At 41.1% G+C, this 26228-nt stretch overlaps 1 protein-coding gene across 1 annotated transcript in view; it reads left to right on the forward strand.

The window, feature by feature from the left end:
* Window positions 1-26228, forward strand: part of ASTN2 (astrotactin 2) — a 1259674-nt gene that overhangs the window by 580212 nt on the left and 653234 nt on the right. The window contains exons 10-12 of the mRNA XM_042780380.1: window positions 5126-5210; window positions 5843-5917; window positions 6829-6954. Coding sequence (XP_042636314.1) covers window positions 5126-5210; window positions 5843-5917; window positions 6829-6954 — 286 coding nt within the window. The remainder of the gene's footprint in view (window positions 1-5125; window positions 5211-5842; window positions 5918-6828; window positions 6955-26228) is intronic.

Consider the following 26228-nt stretch of genomic DNA (forward strand, 5'->3'; position numbering starts at 1 on the left):
GGAACAGGCTCAGGGACGTGAAGGAACTTGATCAAGTTCATTCAAAATCTAAGTGGCAGATCCAAAATTTTAATCCAAAGCAAGGTTATTTGAGGCCCTACACTCTGAACAATTGCACCAACCCTCATGCTTTTATAGGATTACAATTAATTCCCTGTCCACTTGGAAGTGGTTTACAAGATAAAGTTAGATTGTTTGTAACCCAGAGGTTCTGTTGTTTTTACCCAAGAGTTTATAAAGTAAAACTACATATAACCTAAAATGAGAACTCAATAAATAGGAACTAGGAGACACAAAAAGTAAATATTTTAAAAGTGGTAGAACTTGTCTATAGATTATAATACACTTAATTGAAATGCATTAAGGGAACCACTTTAATGAAGAGATTACGATTTTTTTTTAAAGCCCATATTATCAATTACATATAAATGTATATTTTAATGTGCTTAATGATATTTCAGAGTCATTTTACTTATTTTTTAAAAAAATTCCTGCTTATAAATGCAATGTATTCTTATAATAGAAATGTCAGAGAAGTACAAAGGAAAAATAATTTTTCCTAAAAAACAAAATGCTGTCATGTGTGTGAAGGACTGAAGTCACCAGTGCAGAGGAAAGGACACTAAAGTAGTGACCAAGGGCCTTGTGTTTTGGTCCTGCCTGGCCCAGTGGCTTGCCCAGTGCCTTTGGCCAAATCCTTTCACTCTCTGGTCTTGACTTCTCCCTTCTGAAAAAGGAAGCTGGGGAGATTTGAGCTAGATGATCTTTAAGGGCCTTTTTTGCTCTGATGTGAAATGGAATTCTATTTTAGACATTTCATCACCACTGATGTTTGCACTCTCTGTCTCTTGGACGAATACCTGTCATGGATATTAGATAGTTTCTTTCAGTCTTCATCAGAATCACTGATATTCTACATGAACTCAGTTTATAACTCATGACAATTATATTTATGCATTCATTAATTCATTCATATATCCATTAATTCATTCAATGAATGAGTTGCCTATCTTGTGTCAGGCACTATCCTAATCATTTGGATACAGAGATGATTAAGACAAGGTTTCTATAATCAAGATAGTTTCAGGAAAACAGTATAAAAAAATAGTTTCCCTATCCCATTGGCATAGACATCACTATTGCAAAATACATATTCTCATATATTCAAACATTTATTTACTGAATAGCCACAATGTACCAGGCAAAGCAGCAAGTGCTGGGAGGTACAGTGGTGAGCAAGGAGGTTCCACTGTCATAAAGCTTGTAGTGTCAGTGTTAAGGGAGCATGAACATTCACAGCCAGCAGGTGAAAACCATGCCTTCATGCGTCCCTGAAGAGCCATTCTTTGACAGCCTAACTGTCCTAGGTGTGCAGAAGCAGGGCTGAGGGAAGGACTCATCTAGGGAAGTGGTAAATCGTCAGCTCTGGTTGTGAGACGCTTTGCATCTTGCAAGAAGGAAATGCTTTGTTGCAAATAGTGGAGAGTTAGCTGAGCCAGCAAAATGGCAAACAGAAGTCAATAAAGCCAATAGCCCTGGCATTGATGGAGATCTTGCCAAAGTCATCCAGCCTGCCTGCTAAGAGTGATCACAGTGGAGGTTAAAACAAATAGTGTTCAGAGAATAGAAGTTAGGAATTTATAAGGCAATACATACAGCACAGCAGACTCTTGTTGGCTTCCAGAATTGAACATCTATCTACTCCAACATTCCATTTTGCAGATGAGAAGATTAAGGCCCAGAGGGAAGAAATGTATTTGCCCAGTGCCCCAGAGTTATTATATGAACATGTACCAACACCCAGTGGAAAGAAACTTGGAATGAAAGGGAAAGGGGAGGAGACTAATTTATTGAGCATCTCCTTATTCTTACTTCAGCTCTGTCAGCTTTCAGACTCACATGCTATTCCCTCTGCCTCACTTGTTCCCCAGACATCCATAGTAGGTCCCCAGGGTGGATGCCTCTCATTTGCAAAATACATATTTGCTGCATAATGAATGTCAGTAATTTATGATCCATTTTGAGGCAGGGAAAAATTTCCTAGCAAGCACACAAGGAAGAAAGAAAAATATAGCAACATCCTTTCTCTGAGTACATTTCTCATTCTTACCAATATTCCAAAAGGAGGGAGAGGGAAGAAAAACAGTGTGTCCTTTCATCCAGGCCCTGTTAGGAGAGATAGGGATCTCATTCTTTGCCCTTCCATAAGGAAGAAAGAGCCACCTTCCCCACCCCACCTGACTTCCTGTCCCTTTGCCAGAGGTAACCATTTTACCTCTCCTGTTATGAATCATGAGGCCCGTGGCTTGTGGCAGATCATAAATCAGTTTCAGAGTCTTGAGGACAAATCCTAGGACTTTTAATCTTTAATATTAGACGTGTTTAAAGTGGTGAATATTTCATGAAGGGACTGTTACATTTTAACACATCATTAGTGACTCCCATACCCTCCCCCATTTGGTAAATTATTCCCATCAAAATCTCAAGAATCTCAAGCCTCTATTCCTTTACCCTCAGCAACAATCAGATCATGAGGTTACACATACTTACAGCTAACCCTTCTGTGGAAGAGCTTGGCAGGATTAGGGAGCAGTGTTACAGAGAGCTACTGCCCTGAGCAGCCTCCACGGTATATATCAGGTCCCCAGTGACAAGGAAAGGTACATACCTCCCTCTGCTCCTCCTCGTCTCCCTCATATTCCTTCCCCTCCTCTTTCTTCTGCATTTCAGAAACCTTATTCTGAATATTTTGAGTACTATTTCTGACCCATTCTTTACTCCATCCTCTATCTTACTGCCATTTCAGTTGAAACGACATTTATTAAACCTATGTTTTTTTGCCAAACTTATTAAGTGCTAAACAGCTCTGGTAGCATAGCGGCTAAGGCACTTGACTGCTAACCAGAAGGCTGGTGGTTCAATCCCACCAGCCACTCCTCGGAAGGAAGGTTAGGCAATCTACATTCTTAGTGATACCACCTTGGAAACCCAAGGAGGGGTCACTATGAGTCAGGTCTGACTTGATGGCAAATAACAACAACAAGGGTCAAAATACAACATTTATAGTTAATTATTAAAAACAGTAAGGTCATTTGATAAATATTATTACGAGTACCAGTTGTCCTAGAGTTGATTCCAACTCATGGCAACCCCATACACGTCAAACGGCAAATGGACCCGGGCTCCATAGGATTTTAAATGACTCACTGTTCAGAAGCATGTTTCCAGGCTTTTTCCCAAGCACCTCGGGGTGTCCTCGAACCTCTTAACTTTCCAGTTAGCAGCTGGACATGTTACTGTTTGCTCCACTGAAGAAGTCCTTGATGAACACAGATACACTGAAATCAGGAGCTCTGAGTGATGGTAGAACTCGTGTTGCCCTAGTCTCCTTTTTATTGCTATACTTTGTTTTGGTTGCACAATGTTGAGAAAATCGTGGTTCCCAAGATAGGTAGTTGCAAATGGCATGTACTGGTTAGCACCTTAGCTCACAGTTCCAGTGTCCTCTTGGATGAAACAGACATGACAGAAGTTACTCATTTCTGTTTATTTTCTCTGAGTCCTACACAACGTAAGTTTACCTGGCAATATGAGTTAAAGTGATGATGATCTCCAGTGTTCTAAATTCTGCCATGGAACATCTGAGTATCTCTTTTCAGTTTTCTTTTTAAAGATATTGAAAATGAAAACTTTTTAAAGGAATTAAAATCTAAACTTTGCAAAATCTCAAAATTTCCTCCATTGAAGCACACATATTTCCATGGGACATAGTTGGAAAACTTTGAGTCAGACCACTCAGAACCACTGTAGAATCAATTGTTAGACCCCAGGCTCATCTGTTTGTATGTGTCCAGAAGATGAGGAAGAAGGAAGTTCAACAGCAATATTCTGGAAATTTATCAGAGCCTTAACAGATAATTATTTATTCAACTCAAACCTACGGGCATCTGCTCATCTCTAGGCAGTGGACTAAGTCAGGGTATCTCCTCCTGGTGTTTCCCAAAATATGTTCCACAGAATGACAATGTGGTGAACTGTTCCTCCAGCAAGGTTCTCAAGGTGAACTCAGTCTGAGACAAACTATACACATCACCCACATGGAGATTCACACGCCAGTGATGATACAGTATTTCCCAAACTTACTTTTTGTAAAATTTATTTTTGGAAGATCATCTATGGGCATTCCACACACACATTTTAGGAAGAACCAATAAATAATTGAATCAAAAAAAATATCCTCTCACCTTAAAGAGTGTGTTTAGTGGACCAGTACTGATCACAGCAAGGGAGTAGGACACTTCCAGGATTTTGAACTCTGAAGACATACTAGAAAATAGGACATGTGCTGGCCAACTGAAATGAGCTTGAGCAGTGGAGGAATGAACTTAAGGTTGTGTGAGAGCCTAACTAGCATTTTTGCAACCAAGTGTAAGACATTGGCAGAAATAAAAAGATGGAAAGATGGAGGATGGATGGATGGATGGATTTCTAAGAAAAAAAAAAAAAAAGAAGGGAGGAGAGGAAATTAAGAGGAAAAGGAAAGAGGAAGGAACAGAAGGGGAAGGGAAGAGGGAGAGGAGAATAAGCTTAATAAACAATAATAAAAACTAAATAAGACCAGGAGACTGGAGGCAAAAACAATATTTTCAAAATAGAAAAAGAAGGTCTTCTTGGATGAGGTGGAATTTTATGTAAGGCTTATGAACTATTAAGACTTGTTCATTCAGGCAGAGATAATTTGATTTTTTTATTATAGTTTTAGTGTAAATGCAAGTTATCATAATTTAAATATTTGAAAATTGGACTTCCCTTTGCAGCCACTTGGTTACTCTCTTTCCTTCATTGAATTATGAGCTCCTTCAGGGTCTGGGTTGTGTCTTTGATCTCTATATCCACAGTGCTTAGCAGAATGCATGGTGTAGCATGTGACCTGCATTTTTTTAATGAATACATGAATGAATTAGCAAATGAATGAATGAATGAATGGACTCTTTATTAACCACAATGGCAAATGGACCGGGGCTTTTCTAAAATTGCCATCTCATTTTATTTCCCAAGAAAATAAGGAGAAGGCTATCTTGAGAAGGCAGTATTTCACAAGATACTTTTCTTTTTTCTCTTACAGGAGAGTGCAGTTGTCATGAAGGATTTGCCCCTGACCCCATCCACAGACATCTTTGTGTGCGCAGTGACTGGGGACAGAGTGAAGGGTGAGTAGCAAAGGGCACCAGGGCAGGACCTGTGGAAGGCCCATTACCACCTTCTCTGAAACAGTTTTGCTCTTGCAAAACTCAATAGGATGTAAATCCTACTTTCCTCCAGAATCACATTTTAGTACTACAGGTGCATGACTGATGCATCTTCTAGAGAATGAAGGCAGAAATATTCATTGAAACATAACTGTAAATATTCACATCACCCTTCCAAATATAGTTTTTGTTACCTAAACTTCAAAATGGACATATGAACTTTCAAGTACTTCTTAAAATGGAGACATTCTTCTATAATGTAAATAATATGATCCATTAGGAGCTCTGGTAGCATAGTGGCAAAAGCACTTGACTGCTAACCAGAAGGCTGGTGGTTCAAACCCACCAGCCACTCCTCAGAAGGAAGGTTGGGCAATCCTATTCCGTAGTGATAATGCCTCAGAAACCCAAGGAGGGGTCGCTATGAGTCGGGGCCGACTCGACGGCACATAACAACAACAACAACATTAGTTACTTGTGGGTTTTGGTAATTTGTAAAGCTGTTCTGAGGCAGTTTCCACTTATGAATCCCACCTACTTCTGACTAATATCATCTCCTTTCCCCTTTTCTCCTCCTCCTATTCTCCCTATAGGCCTTGGCCTTACACAACACTTGAGAGAGGCTATGATCTTGTGACAGGGGAACAAGCCCCTGAGAAGATTCTCAGGTGAGTTGACCATTATGTTGGGGCATTATGCTGGGAAATGGAGAAGGTTCTGATACGGAGGTGTGATCATGTGTCTTAAGTCTAGTTTACCTATGAGACTCCAGGCTCCATTGAATACAGGGGGATGCTCGGTGACACTAACAAACCATTATGACCTGGGTTGCTATGGGAATCTCATTCCTGTTTGTCTGGCATCTAGACTTGTCAACTCAGATACTTGAACAAGGAGACATACTAATGATTATTCAATCCAGTGGCTTAAAACTGTTTTGTAGCTATAGAACCTCTTCCTGACACCTCTGTGAAATCTCTGTGAAACTGCAATATTTAAGTAGATAAAGACATACAACAAATTAAATGACAGAGGTGATAATCAAATTTTGGTTGAAATTGATTCAGAGTCCATGCTTTTAACATTTGTGCTAAGATTGTCCTTTCTGACTCAGAAGTCATTTATGAAACCCCTGATAGATATCAAGACTCCTGGGAAGACAGACCTGAAAGGCTTGTCTTCACAGACTCCACTTTTTCTAGGACTTCCACCTGTTGTTGTTATTTGCCGTCAAATCAGACCCAACTCATCGTGATTCCTCCTTGGGTTTCCGAAGCAGTATCACTATGGAATTAGATTGCCCAACCTTCCTTCCGAGGAGCGGTTGGTGGATTTGAACCGCCAACCTTAAGAAAATCAGTGTGTTGACTAGATGATTGATAGATGAATTTAAGAAATATTGGCCCAAGTCTGTGAAAAGTTAGCCAAAATTGTGTCTTGGGAAATGGAGGGGACTCAGTTGGATGGGGGAATGAGAAAATGTCCTGGGATGGATGGGAGGAGGGGCCCCTCTTTCTTGTTTTCTTTCCTCCCAGGGAGTCCCCCAATGGAAACTCTTACATTACAGGTCTACTTTCAGCTTGGGCCAAGGACTCTGGCTTCCTGTCAGCAAAAGCTTTGTGGTTCCACCTGTGGAGCTGTCTATCAACCCCCTGGCCAGCTGTAAGACTGATGTGCTCGTCACAGAAGACCCTGCAGATGTCAGGTAGGGAGATCATCTCTAGTGTCTACCACCAACTTCCATGAGCACTGGAAGCCATTCGATTTCAGGAACACAGATCACCTGTGAAGGTGCTCACCTTGTTGTTGAAGTAGGCACCTGCCTAGTTGATTATATAAGGAACACTTTAAATCTACCCAGCTCCTCAAAGTTTTCTGTGTTGGTGGCCTCAAAGTCTTATGTTCTCACATTAGTGCTTTCCCACTGGGTTTATAGAAAACATGAGAGAAGCTAACATACCAACTAGCTCATCATGAGTTCCTTAATATTATCTTATAAAAGACCATTACTCATTGGTGTATCAGAGAGTCAAAAGGGCAAACAATTGGAGAAGATGATGCTTTCTGTTGTCATTGTGATATTGGGGACACACTTTGGGCTAATACATGAGTTTTCAGTGTCCCAGTCAAATTCTTTGTTCTTTACTTATGGAAGGACAGAGGCTGCATTTCTCCTTAAATGCACTGCACTGTATAGGTAATTTTGTTATAGACTTACTCCACTATGTTGTAGTTATTTGACTACATATCATTTTGTCACACTGTGTGGTGAACCTTTCAAGGTAAAAGAAAATTTAGCTTTTTTGTCTCCAGTTCCCAACATATATAGGGCATCTACTAAATGCTTATTGATTTTATTATGCCAGGAGTCTTACACCTGATCCTAACACTGTTCTGGAGCTTTCTAGTCTTGCTGTTGTTGATTTCTTCCCCTCCAAATTTGATTAGGGATATCACTCTAGAAATTTAGGTATGACCGTGAATGGACTCTTAGGTATAACCATGAATGGTTTTATTTTTGGAACTGCACTGCCCACAGCTTAGTGGCTCCTGAACTGGAACTAAATAAAATACAGCCCTCCTTCCTCCCAGTGACTGCTTTACTAACTGCCTTTGGACCATTCTAAATGAAGATATTATCAATATGTGTATAATATCTTGAAAGAAGCCTCCTGGAACCAAACTATCCTGCTGTGTAATTTACTTATTTTCACGTTTTAAACTTTTACTGGAAAGAATGAACCTAACGTTCTTTTTCATGCTATTAACATTTCCCAAAATGGGTAGTTTCAAAAAGAATAGATTATTAAAAGGATGACATTTAAGAAATGAAAGAGTCTCTGAGTGGTGCAAACAATTAACACCCTCAGCTGCAAGCCTAAAGGTTGGAAGTGTGAGTCCACCCAGAAACACCTCAGTCCTGCCAGTCTCCTTCCAAACATTCCGCCACTGTGAATTCCATAGAGCACAATTATATTCTGACACACATGGGGTTACCATGAGTCAAAATCTACTCAAAGGTGAATAGCTACTGGATATTTAGAAAATGAAGCAGAAATTGCTAAGAATTAGGATGGGTTCACAGACAAAAAAGTGACTCATGGCAGACTACCATTATTTCCATTTTTTATAGAATTGAACTGGATGAGGCTTGGTAAAGCTAAGGTCTCTCTCTATTACATATTTGAAAGATGCAGCAAGGACCATCCGGTTAAAGGATCATTCACAAAGAAATCCAATGACCTTGCCTGAAATCCCTGAAAGAAAGTCTGTACTAGTTTTCTTCAGAATTCCGTACTGTTGACATTACATTAGTGATTTGAGTGAAGACACTGAAGACAAATGTGTTGGATAGGTTGATGGTAACACTCGCTCTAGAGTTGGACAGGTGTGGATTAGAACCCCATATCTGTCACATATGAGTCATGTGATCTCAGCCAAATTTAACTAAGTTTCCACATCTTTGACTACAAAATGAATATAATAGCAGAATCCAGTATGCAATATAATAATAATAATTCATACCATTTAATTAATTTCCTATCTACCAATAACTTTACAATATTAGCTTATCACATCCTTTCATCAACTGCATGAGTCAATGCTATTATTTTCTCCATTTTTGAGATCAAATAATAGTAATCATCATCTGAGGCATAAAGGTGATACCTTGACTAGTAAGTGATGATGCCAAGTTTTAACCTTTGATCTGTCCAGCTCAAGAGCCAATGTTTTTAGACATTTCATTTCAATAGCTCTGAAAAGTTGTTGTGATGACTAAATCATGGAAGCTATGCAAACACTGGTACATGGTATACTCCTAGTGGTACCATCCACTTATTTGAGATGAAGTGAGTTCAATTTCAAGTTCATCCTCCCTTTCAACTAGAAATTGATGACTGATCATGGTGGGGAAGCTGGAGTGGGCATGGTTGTGCACTAGGTAATCTTTCAACCTTGAACTGTGTATTTCCCTGGCATTGTCAATGCCATGTTCCTTCTGAGAGCAACTGTTATCTCTAAGATGACTTGAATCACTTTATTCTACTCCAATCTGTGTTACATTAAATATCAAGCCAGGCATATAGGTGCCCAGAATACTGATATATAGCGAGCTGTAAAATACCTTTGCAAAAAAAAGTTGAGTAAACATAAGTGCAAGAATATATCATAGAGAGGATCTTTTATGTGGTTGGAAGGAATGTTGTGACAAGTTGGAAGGGTAAGATCCCCAAATGGCATACTCTTGTAACAATTAGATGTGTCTTGAATCCCTTCTAAGAATGCTGTGCCTGATTACCTAGAGGACACACTTTTGCCAAGTTGGAGAGTTACCCAGGATGGGGCGGGAGAACTCATTGTCGTCGAATCGATCCTGACTCATAGCGACCCCTCCTTGGGTTTCCAAGGCAATATCTCTACAGAAATAAATTGCCCAATCTTCCTTTCAAGGAGTGGCTGGTGGGTTTGAACTGCCAGCCTTCTGGTTAGCAGTCAAATGCCTTAGGCACTATGCCACCAGAGCCCCGCCCCCCCAGGATGGGAAAGGGGATGATATACTACAGCCATTTTTCCTCCTTTTCAACCCTTTTTCTACAAACCAGTAAGATACTCCTTTAAAGAAATGTTGCACAAATATTTGAAAACTATTGGTTTGATGAGGACACTAAAGTATTATCCTGCTCGAGGTGCCCATATGCCTTAGTCTGGGTGTGAAACAACCACAGACAGCCTTTTAAATCTTACCTTTATCTTATCTCACATAAGCCTATTGGTCTCATCACAAGAGTAGATAAAAGAGCTTGCAATCATTACCACTCAAAAGAATCTGCACTATATAGACTGAACATTCCAGGCTGTACTAATAAACCTTGTTTGACATGACATTGTCCAAGCGAGCAAATCATGGACATTTAAAGAATTAATAAGTTCTAGTTGGACAGTATGTTATAAATTAATAAGTAGTAGATCTTAATTATAGATAGCCAATAATAACACAGGCATGGAGTCATAACAGAAAGACTAGAGGAAAGAGTGTGTGGAAAAGTGGAGTTCAGGGAAGATAAAGGTAAGCATACCAGCAGGATTGGAAAGGAAGATTTTAAAGTGTTTTGCCAATTCATTCTTCGTTTTGTTTTTTTTTTTTTAATCTGTGATAAATTCTTTGAAAAGTATAGGACCTCACACTTTGAGAGGCAGAACACTTAGTGGTCAAATATATAGATTCTAACCAATCAGGGCAGCTAATTTTTAAACAACTGATGATAACAAATGTTGGCAAGGTTATGAAGCAACCAGAACTTTCATGCCTTGATTGTGGAGAAGTAAGTTAGTATTACCATTATGTAGAACTGTTGGGCAGTGTCTACTAAAGTTGAACATATGTAATCTGACCTAGAATAAGTGTAGTCGAAATGTTCCTTGGAAGTGAGAATGGTCAGACTTCATCTCACCTACTTTGGTCATGTTGTCAGAAGGGACCCATCCCTGGAGAAGGATATCATGCTTGGTAAAGTGGAGGGTCAAAGAAAAAGGGGTAGACCTCAACCAGATGGATCCCCACAGTGGCTGCAGTGATAGGGTGAAGCATAGGAAGGATTGTGAGGATGGTGCTGGACCAGGAAGTATTTTGTTCTGTTGTACAGACTGTTGCTTTGAATTGGAATTGACTCAACAGCACCTAACAACAACATAACCCATTGATTCTACTCTTAGAAATATACCTAACAGAAATGTGCACATATGTGCCACAAATAATGTGTATAAAAATACTAAGAGTGGCGATGATTTTTAGTACCAAAAACTTCAGAAAAACACAAATGTCCATTATCAAAAATGTAGGTAAGTAAATTATGGAATAATCACACACTGGAATACAATTAATGGTAAATGTGAGCGAACATAACAACTACACACAACACCGTGGATAGACTTTACAAGCAAAATGTTGAATTATAGATGCCCAGACACAGAAGATTATGTTTGTTTATATAAAGATCAAGAACAGTGAAAATGAACCTGTGAGGTTATACTAAATGATAGGGATTACTTTTGGGTGTGGGAGGGGCCGGTGGTGGGGAGAAGCATAAGGGAGCTTGTGTGATGCTGGTTATGTTTGATTTCTTGATCTGAGTGGTGGCTACATGAGTGTTATGTACTCTGAAAATTCATCAGGTATACAGATAGGGTTTTTGCACTTTTCTCTATGTATGATTTCTGATTAAACATGAAGTTTTTTGTTTGTTTTTTTTTTAATAGTCATAGGCTATGAGGCCAAACTGAACTGCTGAATTCAAGTCCCAGCTCCACCGCTTGCTTATGGCATGAGCTTGGGAAAGTTATATTCTTTTACTGTAGCTCTGTTTCCCCTTGTGGATAACAGGAATAGAAAACTGTGTCATAAAAGAGAGTGGTGAAGATGAAATGACATGATAGATAGAAAGCACTGCGTTTGGCATTAATTACTGTGCTTGTTGTTACTGTGGCATAGTGGTTTTTGTTCATCTTTCTATTTTTAATTTTTCTCTTTCTTTTGCCGAGAAGTTAATCCAATCTCTGATGCATCTTAAAATCTTAGATTCAAGGGTTCAACTAATTAATTAATTAATTTGTGGTGGGGTTGTGGGGAGACTTTAATATTAAAATATGTGAAGTCAATTTGGAAGATCTAGTGGTTTTATGTGCATGGAAAAATTTGAAGATTTCAGGAACAGTCACGTAAGGTGTACACATAGACTTTCCTGGAGAATGCAAAAGGAAGTGAGAGTTCCTGACCAAAGGAACTAGGAAAATATTTTCAGGAGAGAGAAAACATTGTCCATTAATCTTGAATTGCAGATAGAATTAGGCTGTGTGGAATTTAAGGCAGGAGGGAAGGCTTTGGAGATGGAGAAGTTGGAGAGTGAAAGAAGAGAAGCTTCTGGAATGAGATTTTTAGCCATTTGAGACACTAATGATATTAGCTACAAAGGTGGGGATACAGATTCCTTTCATTTCTGTAAACCTTTGCTGGACTCCTGCTGTGTGCCTAGCACTGTACCAGTTACTGTAGGGACACAGAGATAAAGAAGAACCACCTCTGCTTTCAATGATGAGTCTCTCCTCATCCAGAGAAAGGAAGAATGAAGAAAACTAAAGACACAAAGAAACAATTAGTCCAAGGGACAGGTACACCATGTGATCCTCAGCCTATATGATCATGAGACCAGAAGCACTAGATGGTGCCTGGCTGTCACTGTCAAGCACTCAGAGGGGGATATATGTAGGAGATAGGAGATCCTGGATAGAGTGGGAGAACAATATGGAACAAAACTCAAAATCATTAAAAAAAAAAAAAAAAAGGACCAGATTTGCTCTTCTGATAGAGCCTGGTGACCCCTGAGACCATGCCCCTAGCTGCCCTTCAGGTCTAGAATTGAACCCACTCTTGTAGCTTCCAGCCAAAGAAAAAACAGGCATATGAGCTGAACATTTACATTAGGTAGAGACACTCCTTGGAGAGATGAATCTTGGGAGACTAGAAGGGCTGTGTATGTACAGGAAGACAGCAAGGGGGCCAGGAGTGCATGGGAGGAAAGGACACAGGGAAGCGGTAACTATGGGGAAGAAGTGGGAAGAGAGCTGTAGCATTATGGGAAATTGCAATCAATGTCATGAGACAGAATATATGTGAATTGCTGTATGGAAGGTAAATTTGCTCTGTAAACTTTCACCCAAATCACAATGAAATTAAAAAAAAAAAAAAAAAAAAAAAAACACACCTCTCATAGTGTAACAAGGGTCATGGAACAAAAGACTGATTTGAGAGATAAAATAGAAGATTCTCATGATGAGAGAAGCATGATAAACAACACTTGTTGCTACATACTTGGCCTTCTTCACAATTCCACCTGGACCTGATTCTTCTTATAAGAGTGATGCAAGGTTAGCTATTATAATTGGAACAATGGTCATTCACAAAGCCAAGGTTTGGATCCCCTCAATGATTTTTCTATAATCTCAAATCAATGAAAAAGAAATGGTGAAATACTGTTAATTCCTATCCAATGCTTGAAGAATGATGGGGGTTTCAGAATGCAAGTAACATTGCTCACTTGGTGAGAGTTTCCACATTGAATTAGTTCTGCAAAGAATTAAGAATGTCTTCTGGTTCAGTTCCAAGCACTGAGAATTTTTTTTTTTTCTTTTTTTTTATTAGGATTTGGGTGAAGATTTACAGAGTAAATTCACTTTTCATACAGCAGTTCACATATACTTTGTCTCATGTCATTGACCACAATTTACAAGCAGCAGCTCCCCTCCCACTTCCTCCCCATAATTACCTCCTCCCAGTATCCATCCCTTCATACTCTTCTGCACCCTGAGCTATCTCCCTGTGCATAAGCAGCCCTTCCTTCTCCCATGATTGTTCTCTCCAGGGCATGTGTCTACTTGAGGTAAATGTTTAACTCACATGCCTGTACTTTGTTTGGCTGGAAACCATAGTTGTGGGTTCAATTCCAGACCTGAAGGGCAGCTAGGGGCCATAGTCTCAGTGGTTACACCAGGCTCTATTGGACCAGCAAACCTGGTCCCCACCTTCCTTTTTTTTTTTGCCTCCAAATGATTTTGAGTTTTGTACCACATTGTTCTCCCTCTTTATGCAGGATCTCCTACATCCCTTCCAAGTGGATGGCAGTGGTAGCTGGGCACCATCTAGTTCTTCTGGTCTCATAGTTGTATAGGTTGCAGATCGGATGGTGTACCAGTCGCTAGGACTGATTGTTTCCATTAATTTTGGTTTTCTTCTTTCTTCTTGACGAGGAGAGACCCATTGTTGCATCTAGATGGCAGCTTCCTAGCTTTTAAGGTCCCAGTCACTACTCGCCAAAGTAGCAGGTAGAACAATGTTTTGTATAGTATGTTATGCCAATTGAGCTTGATGTCCCCTGCGACTATGGTCCCAAGTCCGCAGGATCAACTAGTTGGTCCCTCTGGGTAGCTGGCTGTGACCAAGCAATGACCATAACCTTGCCCCTTGTCAGCTCTACTATACACCTGGGAATTCTGATCATTCACATGAACTTATAGGCCCATTGTCTGCCAACCCTATATATGATCTTGGATACACTCTCCATTTAGACATACCTAATTGTTTGGCTTGTTCACCTATCTATCCGTCCCTATACCTATGTTTGCTTTCACTGACAACTCAGTACTGTATATGCAAAGGGGTTCATATTTGTTGTCTGTACTGCCCATGTAACTCTCTCTGTCTTTCTCATCCTCAATGCTGCCATATTGGTCACTCACATTTGGTACATTGCCCTTCTCTTCACCCAAATCAATATTTTTCTCTATCTATCTAACAGCATTCCCTCCCCTCCCCTCCCACCCCTGGTAACCAACAAAGAAAATGTCCTCCAGTATATAAACCTTTCCTTAACTTTTACAATAATGGACTAATACAATATTTGTCCTTTTGTGACTGACTTATTTCGCTCAGCATAATGTCCTCCAAGTTCATCCACGTTATGCGGTGTTTTGCAGATTCTACATTATTCTTTAGCGTTGCATAGTATTCCATTGTGTGAATGTACCAAAGTTTAGCTATCCATTCCTCAGCTGTTGGACATCTAGGTTGTTTCCAAGTTTTGGCTATTGTAAATAGCCAAGCACTGAGAATTTATCGAACACCTACTATATGAAAAGTATTAGAGTTATAAAAATGATAAGAAAAGGATCTATTAAATGAGAAAAAATTTCAAACAAAAAGATGTCATTCTTTATAGCAATTGAGGAGGAGTGAGGGAAAGTTCAAGGCAGAGAAAGGACCCAAAAGTGGAGGAGACGACCCCACCTGGGCACTAAAGTGAAGGCCTCACAAACAAGAGGCCCTCTGATCCAAGTTCTGAAGTATGGGCAGGAATTCACTAGGTGAGTGGGTCTCAAAGTCCCTAGCCATCCCTAGTCCAGTAGCATAAGCATCATCTATGAACTTGTTAGAAATGCAAATCCTCAGAATTCACCTGTGGTAGGCTGATAATAAACCAAACCATACTGAGTACACGGAGTCCATTCTGACTCATAGCAACACTTTAAGACAGAGTAGAAGTACCCCATGGGGTTTCCAAGGCTGTAAATCTTTACAGAAGCAGACTGCCACATCTTTCTTCCCCAGAGCAGCTTGTTGGTTCAAACAGCCAATATTTTGGTTAGCAGTCTAATGCTTTAACCACTATATCACTAGAGCTACTAGGTTGATAATAGCCCCCTGAAATATCAGGTCCTGATCCCTGGAACCTGTAAATGTTACCTTATTTGGAAAGGTCTTCGTAATTGTGAGGGAGTCTGGTAGCATAATGCCTAAGGCACTTGACTGGTTAAAGGGCTTTCTCATGAGTCCATGCTTCTTATTTCTAGACTACAATGCCTCTGTTTGGCCTGTTTGGGGACATCTGCCAATGACCCAAATCAATACCTAGAGGAATAAAGTATGCTAATTAGCCAGACCAGAGTCACCGACAGAGCTTTGAAACCAGCAAGGGTAGGCTCATTGGACTATTTCTTTCTGTAAGCCAAAATTTTTTTTTTCATTTGATTTTTGTGAAAATATACACAGCGATGGATATACGGTTTCAACAAATCCTACAGATACAATTCAGTGACATTGTTTACATTCCTCAAGTTGTGCCCCCATTCTATCTACCCTTTTCCAAATATTCCACAACCATTAACATAAAGTCACTACCCCCTAAGATTCTCATCTAACTTTTCAAGATGCTGTTGTCAGTGTGATCCCACGTAGGTAAGTCTTTGAGAAAGCACAATTGTCAAGACAGGCATACTTTACTAATTAGTCTAAACTGTTGTTTGGTTGAAAGCAGACCTCTGGGAAAAGTATGGGTTTGAGTTGTAAGATTTAAAACTTATCTCAGGGAAATAGTTTCAGGTGTTCATCTAACTCAATGGTTCCTGGAGGTCTAGATTCCATTGAGAATTTGAAATTCTGTTCCATTTTTGTTCTCTTGTTTTTCACCCCTTTAGATTAGGATTCTTCTATAGAATCTCAGATGAAATTCTTAGTGTTTGTTGACCATTTAGCCCATTGACTGTGTATGTTCTTTGTGCACAAGGAAGATGAAATAATACATGAAGAAGAGAGGAGACAGTGGGAAAGCAGGGAGTCCACCTGGCACTGACTGCTGGGCTCCTGGAATTAAGGCATTGGAACTTGACCTCACCACTACCTCCTTCATTCCTTCAGTAGAATGAAATCCCTCTCATAAGCATTACTATTAAGGCCTCTGCTCCCCTACCAGATGGACTGACTCTATACCACCCATCTCATAGCCTCACTGTCTGTCACTCAGCCGGTGAGCCTGGAGACATATTTATTTTCACCCATTTTAGTTTAGTGATCATAATAAAAGTGAAGTCTATTAGTATGGGTTTCTGCCCAGGCTCGGTAAATCTCTTCAAACACTGTTCAGCCCCAGATTTCTGTTAGTCTTTGCCACTGGGGAGGCCGTAGCATACTCCAACTGTCAGCTCAGGTGAAGGGCCCAGGATACAGGCCTTGCTAAATGAAACTCAAATGGAGAATTTGGAATATAAATATTGAAGTGACCCAGGTTGGATAAAGGGGAACCAGTTAGCTAAGCTTCTCTCTTACATGCAGAAGATACTAAATTATTAAAACTTTAATAAATGTAATAATAAATATTTGATGTTGAATTATAGAAGGCTTTGCAGATACAGTGAAACTGAGAAACGACTTGTTATATCTGCATTAGAAGTTAAACACTTTTCAAATGGGACTTCTGATGTTGAAACGAATCTGCAGATCTTTAGATTAAAGAAGAAAGAGAGAAACATGGAAGTGTGATTCTTTTGGAAGGCATGCTGGACTGAGGGTCCAGATATCTGAGTCTGAGGCCTGACTTGGCACTGAAGACAGTCATATTTGACATTTTGGGCAGTGCCTTGCTTGGCAGGATCTTCCATACAGATTCTCATGGGTGTTGCTTACAACCTCTTCCCAGGTTGAGGTTATTTTTATCCCCCATTTCAAAGATAAGGAAGTTGACATTCCAAGACACTAAGCAGTGTAGCCAGTAAGAGGAAGAGTTGGTATTTGAAGACCAGACCTCAAGACATCATGCCAGCTCACTGCATGGAAACTTCCTGCTCTATATTAAGATATATATATTTTTTTATTTCAGGGGACAGAAACCCAATTCAAATCAGCTTAATGATGACTGTATTGGAAGGCTTTAATGGGAAAGTTGGGAGGTCAGCCACAGAGACAAGAGAATTAAAGGAATTAAGTGAAGGGTCAACAAAAAAGGGAAAGGCCCTCAATGAGATGGATTGACATAGTGGCTGCAGTGATGGGCTCAGGTATAGCAAGGACATGAGGCTTGCACAGGACTGGACAGTGTTTCGTTCTGTTGTGCGTAGGGTCGCTATGAGTCAGAGGTGATTCAATGGCACCCAACAATAACACCACCAAAAAGTGAGTCCCTCTCTTACTGGAGTTGCAATTTGAAAAATTCTAGATAAGGAACCTTATTGGACCAGCATGGGTTAAGAGCCCACCCCTGGATCAGTCTGATCAAGGATATTGGGTCACAAGGTATAGACACAGCCATGGAAAGAACTGGAATCATGAGCTCAATATCTACTCCAGTTCATGCCTTCAAAATCTTTCCCAGGGTTCAATTTATCCATCCATCTTATGGGTTGGGTTAAATCAGAGATGGCAAACAGAAGACATCTCATGTGCCAATTCAGATAGATGGGCAGAGGCAGCCTAGGGAATTCTATTGGAAAGATTCCTGCAGCTTCTAACAGGCTCAGCTGGGAAAAGTGACGTAATCAACACAGGGTGAATTCCTTGGGTATGTAATGGGTGAGTCATGACATAAGGAAGGGTCACTGCTTACCAACTGTTGGTGGCATTTAAGGGTGCTTGTAGTTTTCAGTCTTAGGGCTTGATGATTATGTTACCCTATAAAATGAAGAGAGATTTTTAATTAATGAGATGCAGGAGAAAGATAGTCATGTGGCTGGAAGTGTTGTGGACCTATTAGAAATATCTCACCCAGAAATTTTCATCCATCTCAGGAGTATATTTGAATAATCTCATGTTGGTGCTAATAAGTTTACTGAAATAGATTTCTGGGTTTTAACAGAGTTGAGGCCTCCATGTCAGTGCTTCCTGGATACTATCTGGCACTGTCATTGTCACTTGTAATGTATTATGAATGGAACATTCTTAATTTAAGCTGTAAACAAACCACCCATGTTACAGGGACTCTGAACTGCATCCTAGAGTTTTAAAGACAAGTTTAAACAATTACAAATAACCTGGAAACCTTCTCATAATTTTCATCCCTCTGTCATCACATGGAAGTAGCTCTAGTTTTGTAGTGGTTATGGCATTTGGCTGCTAACCAGATGGTTAGCAGTTCAGATCCACTAGCTGCTCCATGGAAGAAAGATTGGACAGCCTGCTTCCATTAAAGATTCTGTAAATCTTTAGATTTACAGTCTTGGAAACCCAATGGGGGTCACTGTGAGTCAGAATTGATGTGATGGCATGTTTGGTCTGGTTTGGTTTGCCATCACATGGATGATCCTAAATTGATAAAACCCACCCTCTGCCTACAGGTACATCATAGCCTCCTGTTGTGTTCCCTGCCATGGTCTCAGAATGCTCCTTAGAACCCCTTGGTCTGGTCTCATCTCAACAGGCCATGCTGTAGATTATGCAGAAAGCATTCGGAGGCAGTGATCACTGAGCTAAGAAGATGAGCAAATATTTTGTCTTCTAAGACCCACTTGGAGTGGGTGCAAACAGTTCAGAACTCAATGACTAGCCAAAAGGTTGGCAGTTTGAACACATCTAGGGGACCCTCAGAAGACAGGCTTGGTGATTTTCTTCCAGAAGGTCACAGTCTTAAAAACCCTATAAAGCAGTTCAACTCTGCACACATGGGGTCACCTTCAGTCAGAATTGACTCCACAGCAACTAACAATGATGTTGGGGCTGAGTAGGACTGTGCGTTTTCTATAGTGTACCTTACTCTCTCAGGTAACCAAACCCCACCTACTTACCACAAATACCACAAACACACATAGTCTGGTCAGGAAAATGATTTGGATATTTTCAGTGAGTAATTAATGGATCCATGCCTTAGACTTCACTCCTTTTCCTCTCACTTAACAAGGAAATCAAAATCAAACAGGATCCCAGCAGGAGTGTAACGGCATGCTCAAGCTGGGAGAGTTTTAAAAGGATAGTCACAAAGTTTGGGGAAAGTTTGGGAAATGCAACAAGGGATATATGGTACTGGTGGCTACTATCAGTAAGTCAAGGTGAGGGTGAGTTTACCAGAACCTGGAGAGAGAACACCATGAGGTGGGCTGCCTGGCAGGACCTTGGTACACAGACAACCTACGGTGCTCCTGAAAGAAAGAGGTCAGAGGAATACATGCCCAAACCTCCTTCCATGCCTTCTGTTGGCTGAACCCAACATGAAGCCAGGTAAGAGTCCATTGGGGCAATCTGTCAAAGTGAGACTCCCAAGACACAAAGCAGGGTTGGATGGGCTGAGGGGGTTCTGGAGGGACAAATGGAAGAGATGCAACACAAACTCCAAGGCTTCCCAGCCTACCTTCAAAATACCCATGCCTCTCCTCTTCAGTGACACTCCCTGGCTTAGACCCTCATCTCCTAAATGGTCTCACTGCTTTCAGCTTCCACTACCACCACTGCTACTGCACACATGCCTAATCCATCCTCTGTACAAATTGGGCCATGCCTATCCCTACCTTAAAACCAGACTCTTTCACTTGGCATGCATTAGCACTTCAGAATCTTGCCACCATCCTCCATGAACTTGTCTCCAGTCATATCTCCATTTCCTATTTCATCAAAATTCCATACACTTTCCTATCTCTTGCCTTTGCCAGAGCCATCCCTGTGGCTGAAATGTCCTCAGATTCACACAGTCCCTTGTGTACCTGGTACATTACTCATCCATCACAGCCTTGCAGAAGTGTCACTTCTTCTGAACATCTTTGCCCGAATGTGCCCTAATCCTAACCACCAGAGCCACCCCACACACATACTCCTCATTGCTTTGTTCATGTTGCTAGAACATTTCTTTCTTCATTATGGAACAATGGATTACATTGCTTTATAGTTATTTGTAGATATGTACTCCCACCCCCATCCCACCTGACAATCTATGTATTTCTTGAGGTCAAGGATTTACTTAAACCATTTTTTGCATTCCAAGTCACAGTAAATCACTCAGAAAGGGTACAGAACATTTTGATGGTGCTAATTCAATGTAGCCACATTGGTATAGCCATGGAGATATTTTGATATTGCCAATAAATTGTCCAGTCTCTGAGTATCACCTAAACCCTTTACATGTAAATATTCTCAGCATTAAAATTTCCTAGCATCCAAACTTCCTGCCTCACAATGTTTATTATATCAAGAAAGAGGCTTGGGTGATCTGCTTCCATAGTGATACCACCTCAGAAACCCAAGGAGGGGTCACTATGAGTCAGGTCTGACTCAACGGTACATAACAACAACCTAACAATTCCTAGTTTCTCAAAGTGGTTTCAAATAATGCCAGTATTTTAGAATTAGTAAATGTGACAAAATTAAAAAGGAAGGTTTCTTAATTTAAAAGGTTTGAGAAACCCAGTCTAAATGAAGTCCTGGCATTGATTTCCTTAGTGGCAGCTTTCCCAGGGACATTAACATGTGAATGAGCATCGTGAATCTTTAGGAAGAGAGTCTATATACCACAGCCTGCCCAGCACTCTTCAGCTAGGTGCAGGTTCAGGACTAGCACTTCTTGAGACACATTTCAAGTAATGCCACATTAGTCCACTGAGGCGCAGAGGCTGCATGAGTTAAACAAGACCTCAGAAGGAGGATCTGGTGCCCAGGGGACCTCTTTCACAGTGCCCACACACTCTCTGGGAGTAGGAGAGGAGCCAGCATGATGGCCATGTCAGCCAGCTGCTGAGTTCCATGTTCTATCTCCTTGACCCTGTGGAAGACACAAGACTCATGTAAGGCATGAAGGATAGAGATAGAATGGCCATGCTTAGATATTTCGAGGAGGAGCAAATCATCCAGACTCAGTGGAACAGGAAAAGGAAGTGGCAAAGATAAAAGGCAGTAAGAGAAGGAAAACCTTACAGCATCCCAGCCTTTTGAGACTCCGTAGCCCCACGTAGCCCTGTCGTTAGCAGCACAGGCTCTGGCACTGGATGCTCTGACTCACGTCCCAGCTCTGCCACTCACTGTCTGGGGCACCTCCTTCTGCCTCAGTTTCTATATTTAAAATAGAGAGAACCGTACTACCTCACAAGATTTCTATTGCAGATCAAGTAAGTTAATGCATGATACATTTGACACAAAAACATTGGCTATTATTATTACTCTTATTGTTATTATTATATTACTGTGATTTAGCTCAAACTTTATCTCATTGCAGGAGTCCCTTATCAGACTCATTTTAAACTCTTTTTTTTTGTCCAGAGCAGGATCATGAATTATGGCTTTTGACATCCTCCCCTCCTAGGGTTTTGCATTCAGTAAATACTCAGTAAGTACATGATGATTGAGTCATTAGAATGTGATTCAAAGATTCTTCAAAAAGGAGGAAGAGCAAATGGAGAAAATGGTTTGGGGGAAGCCTACATGACCATCCCAGCCAGTCCCAGCAAATCCCAGACACCTCAAAAGCATTCTAGGTACAAGATCCCTGTTCCACAGTGAACCTCTTCCTTCCTCCTCCCTCCTCTCCTTTAGGGCACATTTCAGCTTCAGCCCTGCCACCAAGCTCCTAAGTATAACAGGAAGTAGCGTGAGAGGACTACTGACAGGACTCTGCAGTCACACCCCAGGGCTGCACAAGTGCTAGGGACAAGGGACAAGTCAGCTGTGAGCAGAACATCTGGAAGTTTCCTCAGAAGACAGCCAGGGATTTTAATGGCTTTGAATAATTGAATAGGGCCTCTTGGGGGGAAAAAAAAAAAAAAAGACTCAGTTGTCCCTTGAAAGCTGAGAATACTACAGGTCAAAAGGAACAGCCTCATGTCTTTTATCTGTGAAATGGGTTTTAAAGCATTGTTTTCATGATAATGCATTTAAAATGGTTAGCACAGTGTCTGACACATAGTACAGGCTAAGTGGAACTTAGATACAACTTTAAAAGCAGTAAAAGGACAAAAACTTACTAGAGTCCAGGGTCCAAGAAGGCAGAAGGCCCAGGAATTACTAAGGCATGGTTCCAAAACAAAGTTCAGTGGACCAGACTTTGGCTTTTCCTTATTTGAAAGTTTAGATTCCTCCCACATTAGTTGTCTTTCCATAATCACTTAAAGTGGTGGGGATTTGCTACTTCATTTCCAAGGATCTAATGTAGATGCCCAAAAGGCAGAGGGACAGTGAACGTGGGATGGAGGTGATGGTTGCATCTGCAAAGTGAGCCTGCAAGTAACAAGATGCTGTTCCCAGGTCCAGCATTTGGAGACATGGCTTCCGTTTGTGAGAGCAGAAGCAGGGATGGAAAAAGGAAACGGATGACTGCTGAGCTGTGCTTGGTGCTGGCATTCTGCTGGCACTTGACTGATGCCCACAGATTAATTATTCTCAACCAGGGGTGACTTTCCTCCCCAGGAGACATGTCTGGAAAAATTTATGGTTACCACAACAGGAGTGTTCTAGTGAGTAGAGGCAAGGGATGCTAATAAACATCCTGTAATTCCCAGACCATCCCCTTATAATAAAGAAGTATCCAGCCTGAAATATCAGTAGTACCAACATTGAGAAACTCTGCTTTAGGTGACGGCTATTAACCCTTTTGGAGCAGAAGAGAAAATTGAGGTTCAGAAGATATTATTTGAAAGCCATATTCTTTCCAGTACATCCTTGTAGAGACCCAGTCCTACAGGGGCTGGGGTATAAAGCAGATTATTAAGTCATAAAGTTAAGCATGAAGAGAAAAGCTGGCATGCAGAGACTTCATCTGAAGAGAAAGGACCACAAATTGAGCTCAGGAATAAAGCATTACGCTGGCCCAAGGAAAGAACATCAACCCCAGGCATTTGAGGTCAGAGGGAGCTCTGCAGAGCCTGGCTACCTTGGTCCAGTGGCCCCAGTTGTGGGTGAAGAGGAGAATCATGAGCAAGGAATTGATTGGGCAAGGTCTGGTAATATCCTCCCTCCTCCAAAGTGAACCAGATACCCTTCCCTCCCTTGCTGTGACAAAGATTGAACATTAAAAAAAAAGTTTACAATCCCAGCTGGGCAGGCATAAATCACAGCGCCTCTGTGCAGCAGCAGCAGACATGACTTATGGCCCCATTGCCATAGCAACGGGACTGCAGCCTCCACATGCACAAAAGCGCCACTCCCGCCTGACAGGCCTTAGCGGAGCCCTGATGGAGAGGCAAGTGTTCTGGAGAAAGGATGTATTCTCTGAAATTCACTGCCTGTTTGTCTTCATTCTGCACTGGAGTGAGCCCTTTGCTATTCCTCTCCTCCTTGCTTCTCCAGCCAACAGGTTATTTTCTGCCCTTTCTTCTGTGTGGGTAGGTTTTTGCTGCTTTTAACCTGTGCCCCAAAGGTTTATAGTAAAGACCCCAATTACAGCTTGCAAAGACTCCAAAGGGTCTGCTCAGCATCCTCCTCGAGCTGAGGTGTGGTGATCATGCCCACCTGTTGAGCACCAAGACATGCCAACTCTAAGGCACTTGACTGCTAACCAGAAGACTGGCAGTTCAAACCTACCAGCCACTCCTTGGAAGGAAGGTTGGGCAGTCTACTTCCGTAGTGACACCACCTCAGAAACCCTGGGAGGGGTCGCTATGAGTTGGATCCGACTTGACTGCAGTGAGTTTGGTTTTTTGGTGACCTCCTTGAAGTACTAACTAGATGTTCCCTGAATCTAGTAGGCTGGCACTAGAGACTGTCTTTAAAAAAAAAAAAAAAAATCTCCCAGTTGGTTCTAATGTACAGCCAGAATGGAGAAATTCTAGATCAATCTCTCTGGAAAGAGGCCCTTTTACTTCCCCATCATAGCACACATTGACTGTGATTTCTTATGTAGATTTCCAATTAAACTGCAAATCCTGAATAAACAGAGGTAGTTTCTGACTAGTTCACCTTTATATCCATAGCTATAGTGTCTGGTACAGAGTAGACAAGAAAAAATAAGATCAAAGTTTGTTACCTCTCAAAATAATCTTATGAGATATGTACACTGGCCCTATTTTATAGAAGAAAAACTAACATTCAGAAATGTGAAGCAACTTGCCTATGACCACGTAGTTAGCAGATCAGAGGGGAAGAAGGTTTAAATCCCTACCCACCTAGGTCCAAACCTTGTGCTTTTTTCGGTATCTAACAGGGCCTCAGCCATACAGTGTGTCCCCCATAAAGCTTCAGACCAGCTCATTATGATTTGACCCTCTGCTGAGGATTTACATTTCCAGCCCAGATATACTGAATCAGAATCTCCACTTTAATAAAACCCCAGGTGATTCTTACATAAGAAAGATACGTAAAAGTCACCTAGGGATCTTGTTAAAGGAGAGATTCTGACTCAGTACATCTGGGGTGAAAAATGCAAATTCTCAGCAGAGGATTGAACTGGAATGAACCAGTTAGAAGCCCTGGTCCTCCAGGCCAGCACCCTGCCCAGAAGACCCAAATCAGGGTTTGCTGTAATAACTAACAAGCACTCACTCATTACTTTGAGCACCTGTAAGACCAGAGTGGGATGTGCTAACTCTTGACTGGGTCCCAGCTAAGCCAATGGCTGTGCAGTATTTTTGTTCACAACATATTTGCGCCCACCCACCATTTTTGCGCTCAAACCCACAGCCCCTAGTTTCTGCCTGGTTACATTCTATACCAGTCCATCTGTGGGCATGTTGAGACCTTGTCCTCATAATACTGCTGATGTCATTGTTTTTGTTTTGTGCTGTGCAATTCTGATTCATAGCAACCCTTTAGGACAGAGAAGACCTGCTCCATAGGGCTGTGTAGGCTGTCATCGTTACGGAAGCATGTCTCCAGGTCTTTTCTCCCATGATGTCGCTGGTGGGTTTGCTACACCTTTCATTTAGCAGCCAAATGCTTAAGCCATGTACCGCAGGGCTCTTTAATACTACTGATAATTAGTTCCATTTCATAAGCACTTACTATGAGCTGAGGGCTGAGCCAAATGCTTTACCAACATCATTTCATTTCAATGACACCTCAGCCCCAGAGACAGGCACTTTTATTCTTTTTGTTGTTGCAAATGAAGAAATTGAGGGTCAGCTGAAGAGAAAGCTACTAGTTCAAGGTCAAAGAGTTAGTCAGTTAAAGAGTCATTATTTGAGTGCAAGTCTTCCTGATACCAGGCTTTGTGTTCTTATCCGCATTTCCTGTTGTCTTCTCATTCTCACATGGAGGATCCAGTTGCTCCTATCTTTTGGAAATGCCAATCCTCTTTTAGTGACTCTCAAGCTTTAGCACACATCTCAATCACCTGGAAGGCTTATTAAAACACAGACTTCTGGGCTCACTCCCAGATTTTCTGGTTCAGTAGGTCTGGACTGGGGTCTCAAAATATGCTTGTCTAACAAGGTCTCAATTTATGTTCATACTGCTGATCCACAGACTGCACTTTGAGAACCATTGCATTAGAATATTCAAGGTTGTGAATTTGAAAAGACAATTAATGGAGTTTGTAGGAGCTAATTGATCTGGAAACTCTATCTCAGATGTTGGCAAACTATAGCCCATAAGCCAATTCCACCCACCACCTGCTTTGTGTAAATAAAGCTTTATTGAAACAGTCACATCTATTTGTTTGCATAATATCAATGGCTGATTCTCCATTACAGTAGCAGAGTTGAGTAGTTGTAACAGAGATCACTTGCCATGTTGTTGTTGTTGTTGTTGTTGTT

This window comes from Orycteropus afer, unplaced genomic scaffold, assembly GCF_000298275.1.
Source record: "Orycteropus afer afer isolate SDZICR_OR568_19922 unplaced genomic scaffold, OryAfe1.0 scaffold00037, whole genome shotgun sequence".
NCBI lineage: Eukaryota > Metazoa > Chordata > Mammalia > Tubulidentata > Orycteropodidae > Orycteropus > Orycteropus afer.